The 10,313-nt window shown below is 53.2% G+C and overlaps 1 protein-coding gene across 4 annotated transcripts in view; it reads left to right on the plus strand.

Annotated features, from left to right (window-relative positions):
• Positions 1-10,313, plus strand: part of SH3PXD2A (SH3 and PX domains 2A) — a 232,527-nt gene that overhangs the window by 203,502 nt on the left and 18,712 nt on the right. For all 4 annotated transcript variants that reach the window (XM_011363791.2, XM_011363792.2, XM_023532745.1 and 1 more), the window contains 3 exons: positions 4,246-4,363; positions 7,808-8,145; positions 9,243-9,292. In XM_011363791.2, the coding sequence (XP_011362093.1) occupies positions 4,246-4,363; positions 7,808-8,145; positions 9,243-9,292 (506 nt within the window). The remainder of the gene's footprint in view (positions 1-4,245; positions 4,364-7,807; positions 8,146-9,242; positions 9,293-10,313) is intronic.

The following is a 10,313-nucleotide window of genomic DNA, read 5'->3' on the forward strand; positions in this document are numbered from 1 at the left end:
TGGGGTGGCCACCACCCGTGGCTGGCTTAATGTCAAGATCACAGCACTGGCCATGAGGAGCCCAACTTGTCCTGAGGATGGAGCATCAGTTGGACCCTGGGGCCTGGCACAGAGCAGGGAGCCAAGTCCTAGAAGCAGCAAGAATAGGCTGAATATAAAGCAAAGGTGCCCTAGAGCTAGAAGGGGTGGGGCAGCACTGCTGGGGGACCAGGCCGGGACACAGCCCCAAGCCTCGGCGGCAAAGGAGAGTGGGATTCTGGCCTGGAAAAACAGGGAAGAAGGCTTGGCCTTCCCTCAGCCCCTCCAGCATCTGCTCTAAACATCATCACACACTGAGCCCCAAATACAACTCTGTCTCCACAACCACACAGACACACACAGCCACGAAGCACTACCACCCGTGCACAGCCCGGACGGCCACAGCCACGGCTGCAGTACACTGTCCCATCCAACCCCCAAGGCTATATGTCCATGGACCTGCTGTGCACACAGCCAGTCACAGATATACATATGTAATTCCGCCCATGCAGCCAAGTGCAGACGGTCCACATATACATTATTTACAGTCACAAGTACGCTGTCCACACAAACTGCTTATGGCCACATTACATGTACGCCTCTGCAGCAACACCATAGGTACACATAAAGCTTCTTGGAGTCTCGTATACATGACCCCTGTGGCACATATCCACAGGCAGTGTAGTCACAATTACAAACATACAGTAATATATATGTAGGCACAAATACCCAACTAAACGCATAACTCTGCGGTCACCCATATGTATGCAAATATAGAAGCAAGTATAAGCCCACAACTTTCTCTCTCTCTCTCTCTCTCTCTCCTCTCTCTCTCTCTCTCTCTCTCTCTCTCTCTCTCTTAAATAAGAGACCTCTCTCTCTCTCTCTTAAATAAGAGACCTAACAACATTATTTCTCAGTCTTAGCCCTAAGTTAAATCAGGGCTAAGTTGAAACAGGCAGCCAAGAAAAACTTGCAGAAAGTTGGCTAGGAGGAACTTTGCTGCAAAGAGCCTAGCTGATGGGGGGCGCAGGCAGTGGGTCATATATAACTAGACAAGAGAAAGCAGTGCTTCCCCAGAGCCTCCACTCCCCCGCTCCCTCAGCCAACCAGGCCTTTGGAATCAGAAGGCCCCTTGCAGTGGGGTTGGGTAAGTTGTGGGGGCCGGGAGGGGGGCCAGGGAGACTGCTGACGGAGGGGAAAGTGTTTGGAAAGAGGAGGCGTCTGTGGTTTGGAAACTGCAGGGCTCTCTAGCCCCTGCCTCCCAAACCAAAACAGGCCTGTCCACCTCCCCATAGCTACCCATCCATTCACCCAGTGGGCGGCCTGGCCAGCCCTTCCTGGGGCGAGGTTGCTGCCATCCTTTGATGGCACATCAGAATGACCACAGCCTCAGTGCTTCTCAGAAGCCCTGAGATGCCCCTCAGAACTTACAGCTCCCCCTTCCTTCAACTCTGATTCCTAAGAGTCCTCTCTTCTAGAGACCCCCAAGCAACCTGAATCATTTCCATCTGTCTCGGCACCCTCCTGACCCGCCCGCAGGTGGGGTTCGTGGCCCCGGTCCTGGGGAGAAGCTAGCTCTGCTTCTCCCTTGGGGAAACCTGTGAGTTGGGGGCCCGAGTCCCATGTAGAACATGTTCGCATGGAGGTAATTCATGCCTCTTCCATCTGAGCCAACCACAGCAGAAAACCAAGCCCTCAGACAAACCAGTTGGAAGAGTCACCCGGCCTGGAATCAGGGCTCTGGATTTTTATCACCTGGAACATTCTACATAGCTACAGGGCAGGACAAGCCTCTGAGCTTGCCAGATATCTTACTAGGAGCTCATAAACTCCCAGACATCTGTGTTCACGTCAGCCCCAGGGCCACTAGGAACAGGACCTTCTGTAGGAGCAGCTCGGCTTTACTGGGTGAAGCTGATATCCTTTTTTATGCCTGCCCTAAGAAGGTCAGGGCAAAGCGGGAGATTACATGGCCTGTGGCGCTCTGTCCTCGACATGGATACTGGGGTGTCACGTGGGCCGCTGCGAGGGCCTGGCCGTGCTGGAGCCTGAGCCTGCGTGACACGGTCTAGGCCCTGTTCTCTGCCATGTGGCCGGGCAGGACTCCTCTGATCTTCCCAAGAGGAGGACTGTAATTTTTCTCTGAAAAAGCAACTTTGCCTAGGAAAACGTTAACAATGTCTTCCTGCTCGAACCACAGGCTTTTAAAAATAGCCCAGCTGAGCAAAGGCAAAATGTGGAGCCCAGTCAGACCTTGCCTCACCCTAACCTCAGAATTCTAGATCCCTGGGGCTTAGGCTGCCCTCTGGCCACCACCGGGGCCAGGATTTACTGTGCCCCACTGGAAAATGGAGCAGGACCAGGAGCAGGCAGGAGAGTAGAGGGCTGGACTGTAGAACACTGAACTTCTCAAAGGCCCGAGTCAGAATCTGGCTGGAAGAGGTTCTCAGGCAGTCTTGGCAGCTCTCCCCAGCATGGCTGGATTGGAATCTCAAAGCTTCCAGGAGCGAGTCAATGCTGAGAAAGGCTTGCAGTAGAGAAGAGGTTCCCATAGGTCATCACCCACCTTTTGCCCTTTGGAAACTTTCAGGTTCGGCCAGCGGCCCATCAGCCCCATCCTCACAGCCTAGCAGGGCAGCCGCCTCCGTCCCAAAGGGAGCCGCTATCGCAGCCCAGCACAGGGCCGCAGACAGGACCCCGATAATCCAGAGGAGAATGTACAGATGGCCCTCCTACTGCAGGGGCTTGGGGCGGCAGCTCCTGCCCCTCCCACTGCTGCCAGAGACTCAGGCAGGCTGCCTGCCAGGGTCCGGCCGAGGAGTCAGGGGGTGACTGTCACAGCTGGGAGCCAGGAGGTCGGGGGCAGGCGTCTTAGAGACCTGCATTCTGTGCCAGCATCTCATGCCAGCATCTCGCTATTTTGAGCTCGTACGAAGGCTCCCACTCAGAGCCCCTGTTCAGACCCGCCTTCCTCTCCATCTGTGTACTCCACAGTCCCTTTGGCACTCCTGCTGTTTGCCAGGCACTGTCTCAGCCCCCGGGGAGCCCCCAGGCCAGAGAGGACAGCATAGGTTCAGGGTGCCCCCTGAAAGGGCATGGCCAGATGTCCACTTCTTTTCCACCTATACTCTACTCCTCCTCCTCCCAGAGGGTGAAGGTGAGGACATGTGCTTCTTCCTGAGGCCTGAGCAGTCCTCTGGGAGGCTCTCCACCCAGGAGGCAGGGTGTCTATAGCTGGCCAGCTGTGGGTCTAGCCGTCAGGGGCTTCCTGGGGACAGGCAGAGCTGGACCCCAGCAGGCATAGAAGAAGCACCTCCCTGGAAGCCAGAGCAAGGACCCATGTAGAGACAGCAGGGCCTCCTGCCAGGAGAGCGGCTGAAGGGAACCGGGAAGACGCCATGTGGCCCAGCCTCCCCATGCCTGCCCTCCCAAGCTTTTCCTGAGCTCCCACAAGGTACCTCTCTCTCAGTGCCTGGGAAACCTTGAATAAGGCCACAGTCACACTGTGAGACCAGAGCAGAGGGATCCCCAGAGGAGTCTGCCATACTGCGTGGTCAACTCAGCATGCCGTTCTCCAGAAGATGCACAGGCGTGCCGGCTCGCTCAGGGCTCCGTGAGGTCCTGCCTGACTGTGCTGCCATTAGCGGCATGGGATCCTTATCTTAAGACACACATAACTACTCCCATAGAACGGGTGTTCCCCGGAATCCTCTCAGGGAAATTACATGATCAGGTGATCGTATTAGTGGTCAGGTGAGCCCGTCGGGAGATCAGACAGGATCTAAGGAGCTGAGGTGGAGAAGGGCTAGGAGAGCAAGTCTGGGACACAGGTAGAAGTGTGGCACATTCAGGGAGGGAGAAGGCATGCCACGGGGCCGCAGGGCTTTCGGGGGTACCCAAGATTGGTCCCAGACTTCCCTATGCAGGCCCCACGAGGCCTGGGCAGCTTTCTCCTAACCCTCCCTCAGCTCTGGAAGTCTGGGAGAGCCTCTGTGTTGCCCAGGGCTTTGCCAGGCCATCTGAGGCCCCGGCTGGCTTTGGCTCACACTGGGAGCAGCAGTGAAGTCTGGTCCCTTCCCTTCCCTGGAAAAGCCAGAGGCTGACCCACTGCACCTTGGCAACCAGCTAAGCAAGGCCGGGCCAGGGGAAGAGTAAGAAACGGAAAGGAGGACCCGTATCCCGACCTCAAATAATTGTGCTCTTTTGTTTGCCTGCCACCCACAGAGGAGAAGTATATCACTGTGCAGCCTTATACCAGCCAAAGCAAGGACGAGATTGGCTTTGAGAAGGGCGTCACCGTGGAGGTGATCCGGAAGAATTTGGAGGGCTGGTGGTACATCAGGTAGGAGTCCCAGCAGAGGAGCGAGATGCCCTGGGCAGCAGAGCAGGTAGATACTGCAGAGCGGCCGTGGACATCAGCTCTGGCAGATAGATACTGACAGCAGCTTTGTGCCCACGATCCAGGCTTGGCTATGCCGAGTATGCACAGCTGAACGGCTCGAGCAGAGGTTGCTCCTCTTGCAGATTCTCTCCTGGGAAACATAAGGCAGAGCCTGAGCTGCAGCCAGTGGGGCGCAGGGGCCCTGGCTCAGCTTGCAGGCAGTGGTGCAATCCCTTTCCATGCAACTGCCAAGAGGGCCCAGCACATCTGAATTTGGTTTTCTGCGTCCGGCCTTGGCCGCCTGGTAGGCTCTGCCGCTCAGGCCTCCTGGAGCACTGGCATCCACAAGCCTTACTGAGGTCTCAGCAGGCCACCCCTGCTGCCCACGGTTCAGCACTCAGGGCCCTAGACGCTGTCCCACTCTGCAGAGCTGGCTCACGTGGTTGCAAGAGCTGAAGCAGATGTGAGATCTGAGCCCAGGCCTAGTTCAGAGGCCGCTTCCTTCTTTTGCCCCTCCCTCTTTCAAGGCCTAATCGTACTTCCCAGCTGAGAAACCCTTTGGGATATGTGGGTAGGGGAATGGGGAGCTTTGCCGATGCTCCTGGAAACAAGCAAGATCCTTCAGGCGTCCTGTGCCTCTCTCCTGCCCATCCAGTCCCCTCTGCCCTGGGGCTCGGCGGCCAGTGCGGCACTCAGGGAGCCCCACTTTCGGGAAACGTCTTGGCTCCTTTGGAACCCACTCAGCTGTGATGGCTTGACTCACTTTCTCTCTTCTCTGCCCGTAACCTGGCTGGCAGAGATGGTTCCATATCTGTGGGCTCTGGGGCCCACATTAGCCCACCACACCTGGGAACTGTAGACCCACTGTGGGCAAGATGCGTGCTCTGAGCTGCCTCCCACAGCGGGGACAGGATTGACCGAGGTGATGCAGGCACTCACAGGATGGTCGCTCAGACCATGGCTGACCGTGCTGGTGTTGAGACTGGTCTGTGCTGAGGGGTAGGATGAAGGTCACTTGCCTCATGGGATTGAACCTTAGTGTGACCTGACAGAACATAGCTGTCCCGGCCCCACGCACGTCAGTTAGGAGGGCTGTCCTGTTAAGTGGGACGGGACTATGTGCCTGTACGTGTGTTAACCAAAGTCACTGCCCTAGACTTTCAAGCTGCTGGAGTTTTTGTCTGCTTATTTGTTTGTTTTTAAGTTTTCGAAAATGACCAACAAAGTCACTTGGAGCTGCTGCTTCTAGTCAGCTCTTGTCTACATGGCATAGCCTTTTAGCCAGCAGGAGCTTCAACTGAGAAAACCCTGTCGAAAAGGTTCCACCTTAAGAAGCCTGCCAGGCACCCCCTTAAATATGCCATTTCCCAACATTCCAGGCTCTGTGTTGATCTTCATTTCCTGTCTTTCTTCTACACACACACACACGCACACGCACGCGCACACGCGCGGGCACACACACACACACACACATACACACACACACACCCTCTCTCTCTCCATCTCTCCTTTTCCAATTTGCTTCCCTCTGGAGTCATTCCATGTTCCAGAGCTGGAAAGCAGATGTGAGCAGAGTTGGACCCAGACACACAGCCGCTCCTGATTCCCTTGCATCTCTCTGCCTGGAATCTAATTTTATCCATGTAACACTGAAGGAACACATGGGGTTTGAAATGGGAGCACTCAGGGCAATGAGCTGGCCTGACTGTCACTCCCATGAGACCCCACTCCCCATCTCTCCACACCGTTCTCATAGAAAAGCACCTGCAACAGCCAGCAGGTACCTTGCATCTTTTCTCCGAGATACAGGAGCACCAGCTTCTGGGCCTGATGCTTTCACCTGCTCTCTCTGTGACTCTGCTACTTGCTTGCTTTTCCGAGTCTTGGTTGTCGCCTCATATGTAAGATTAGGCATCTCAACTAGTTGTTTCCATCCACCCTTGAAATTCTATGCTTCTCTCTGCCAGCGTCCTGATTTCTATCCATTTGTTCACTGATATCTGCCTTGAAAGACCCAAAGAGGGGGCCAGATGGGTGAGCTTCAGTTAGCCTGCCTACATGTTCCTATGATAGAAGCCACCTCCTACCTGACCTTTCCAGCAAAGTTGACAAAAACTTTAACTTTTGCATTTCTTTTTCTTCCACCTAATGAATACCCAAGAACAAGGTCAGATTGGGGAGATAGAGGAGGGGGTATTGTCAGACATCTGGCATGGGGGAGTCATTCCAAAGAGCCAGATGTGTCCAGGGAGCACACAGGGACATTGCAAAACAGACTTAGGGGCACTGACAACTGCTGGACTAGGAGCTGAGCTCCCAGTGGGTCTGGGTAGAAGCTCAACACCATGGGGGAAAAAGGGAAAAGCTTGTTTTCAGAAGTCATCAAATCACCGAAAATTAAGTCATCCCTGTCACATGCTTTTTTTTCTTGTTTATAGGTTTCTAGTTTTGTTTTCATTTTGTTTGTTTCATTTTGTTTTTGTTTGGCCATACCAAAGGTTTTAAAGTTTTATCCAGTCATGTGCTTTAGTCTTTCCATTTATGGTTTCAGCTTTTGGAATCCCGTTTAGGAAGGTTTTCTCAACCCCCAAGATTGGCAAAAATATTCACAACTTGCATTTTTTATTTTGCTATACACGGTAAGGCCAGGGTCCCACTTGTGCTTCCTAACTGGATAATCAGTCACCCCCAAATCACTCACTGAATAGTCCATCCTTACCTCACTGATTTGAAATGTCCCCTCCAGCGCTGCTCTGTTTGTGGACTCCATCTGTCTGCCATCTCTGCACAGTACCTACACTTTGCCCACTCAGTCATTCTTCTTTATAGACGTCTTCCTAGTTGGTTTCACTGTGTCTGTCCTTCTGCATAAAATTTTGCAGCTACATTATCCCTGCATTTTGCAGAAGAGAAAAACATGAGAGCTCCAGGGTAGGGACTTGTCCAAGGTACCGTAGACCATAACTCGAGTTTCCTAACTCACCTGGGCTACCTCTTCGCCTCTCTGACAATCGGGCATTTAGTTCTAGATACTTTCTCATTTCTTATCTCTAGAATTGTGTTCTAGTGATTGTGAGGTAGCAGGCTGTTATGAAATTTACCTTTTGGGCAGCCCAAAATTTGAGGAATCGTCTGACCTGAAGGTCCCGTGTCTGCCTGACTTTGCAGAGTTTGAGAACCCACACCAAGAAGAATCAAGCAAAGAACAAGGAGAAAGAGAGGAAAAAATGGTGTTCTGGGTGTCTCTTCTACCTGCCCTCAGTTCCACTTCTCTCCACTGTGGGATTGCCAAGTGTCTTGTAGAACACAGAATAGAAGGCTTAGCCGGGCAAGGCCAAATGGAGCTTGGGTCTGGGAGTCAGGCCTCAGTGCTCTAATGACCCATGTCCCACTCCTCCCCCATAGATACCTGGGCAAAGAAGGCTGGGCACCAGCATCCTACCTGAAGAAAGCCAAGGATGACCTGCCAGCACGGAAGAAGAACCTGGCTGGCCCAGTGGAGATCATAGGGAACATCATGGAGATCAGCAACCTGCTGAACAAGAAGGCATCGGGGGACAAGGAGACCCTGCCGGGCGAAGGCGAGGGCCCAGAGGCCCCCATCGCCAAGAAGGAGATCAGCCTGCCCATCCTCTGCAACGCCTCCAATGGCAGCGCCCTGGGGGTCCCTGAGAGGACCATATCCAAGCTGGCCCAGGGCCCTCCAGCTGTGGCCAGGATCGCCCCCCAGAGGGCCCAGATCAGTAAGAGCCTGGCTGAGCCCCGGGTTCTCAGTGCAAAGCAATGTGTAGAGTGTGCATGGGGTGCAAAGGGAGCAAGGGGTGTGCAGGACACCCATATCATTTTATTTCTGAGATAACAGACTGACCCATACCCCAGCCTCACTCCGTCAATTTGTCACATGCTAATCACAGGAGTGGGCAAGGCAGTTCCTCCCAGCTCCTGCACTGAAGATAAATTACACGACTATATAAGCTGAAAGGAAGCCTTCCCTCCCTCTCTAGTGGAGAGCCAGGAATGCTCACTTTGCAGAAAAGTATAGTCCGGGCCATGAAATGTGAGCCGTAGATGCAAAGCTGCTTTGCCGATACAGGAACATCTTTCTGGGTTTTACGCCCCTTCCTGATCACCTTCCGCCAGTTACTGGAAACCTAAAAGATGTGGACAGGTTGGCTTTTCCTCTCCCCACAAGCATAGTTTGAAGGGGCACCCTTCAGAAATCTTCTTCGGTCTTAGAGGAGAAACACAGCTGTCCGGCGTCCCCCTAGTCTCTGCACATCTCTGGCTCAGTGTCTTCAGCCGAGGGCTAAACGATTCTCTATTATGAGAGACCGGCTTCTATTTGTGTCCAGCCAGCCTTAAAATCTGGAAGAAAGCCATTTTTTTCATTTAATTCTGAACTTAGTTCAGTTAGCCCTGTGCTTGAAACCTTTTAGGCGGTCAGTTGGGAAATGTTTTGGGGGCACCTCCTCTTTCCTAGAATTGTGCTAGCTTCTAAGAATTTAGTAGTAGTGAGCACAGAATATACCCAGTCTTTGCTAACTTTGAACATCTGATAAAGCCATCTACCCTTCCTGCTGAAAAATGCCTCCTTTGTGTTTGTACATTTTGCAATGTGCACATTATTTCAGAGGGCCCATGGAAGCTTCAAGGCCTGTGGTTTCCCACCAAGGAAGCCCGAGTACAGTGCCTGAAGTGACAGAGCATGGGTCCTTCATAAATGCAGGACAAAAGCAGGAACCTCCCAGGATCAGGAGGCAGTCACACCTAGGAAAGGCAGGTACAAGCACTGTTGTCCAGTGTCTGGCTGGGATTTTTTAAGCCATGTTTCTTCTTCTAGGCTCCCCGAACCTAAGGACAAGGCCTCCACCTCGCAGAGAATCCAGCCTGGTATGTGTGCTGAATTTCTTCTCCCTGTTTCGTTCCTTTTCTGGGGATGCACTGTAGCAGCTCCAGTTAACTTGCTGCCTCATCGAAAAGCCTATTGGTCCAGAGGTTTCCCAGGGCCCGCCTGGGGCTTCCAGCTTTGCGGGGCAGGGGGCAGAGAGGAAAGCCTGCGGAAACTTACCTTTCTGGAGGCCTAGCCAAACAGTTTATAATCAAAAACACTGTGCACTCCAAAGCTAAATAAATCCATCCCAGCCACTGCACTGGCAGACATAAACATTTAGACTGGCCAACAAGAGTGTCCGGATGGGGCATTACCAAGGGCTGGAAATGGGGCTGCCATCCATGTGAGTCTGGAAGCTTTTTAGCTTTGCCTTGCTTACTTGGGAATGCCCGATAGAAGTGATGCATGCCAGAGCCTGGGAGGGCAGAGGGCAGACCAGTGACTCCCCTACAGTAGCGGGGTCAGTGGCCAGGACTGGACTATGCTGAAGCTTAAAGAGGCTCAATGCTGCTGGGCTCCCTGGCTCCTTTAGGTGGGGTTTCCTGGTATCCAGACTGTCAAGGAAGCCAGTGTTCACTCAGGGTGCTGGGCTTGGGCCAGCAGTGATGCTGGTGGCAGGCCAAGAGCCCTGGGACAGAGACCTGTCATCAGGGGGCAGTGGGATGCGGTAGAAAGAAATGGGGCTTCAAGCCTACTGGGCATGGATTCCTATTCCACTTCTGACACTTAGAAATAGCAACTTCCGGGCTAGTCGCTTACCCTCCACAAGCCTCTGTTTCCTTATCCATAAAATGGCTATGGTACCAATCATCTCCTAAGGCTGTCATAAGGATGAAATGAGACAATGTGTGCTGAGGGCTGGCAATCAAGTTTCTATTTCCTGTGCCGGTTGTGACTGTTGGAGGGACTACCTGCTGTACCACGTGGAAAAATGTTTCTAAAGTCATATCTGGACTAACAGCAAGAGTTACCGCGATCAGTGATGTCTGCCCCAGAGAGAGGGATAGCAGCAGGCCCTGG

This window comes from Pteropus vampyrus, unplaced genomic scaffold, assembly GCF_000151845.1.
Source record: "Pteropus vampyrus isolate Shadow unplaced genomic scaffold, Pvam_2.0 Scaffold89, whole genome shotgun sequence".
NCBI classification, from domain to species: Eukaryota; Metazoa; Chordata; class Mammalia; order Chiroptera; family Pteropodidae; genus Pteropus; species Pteropus vampyrus.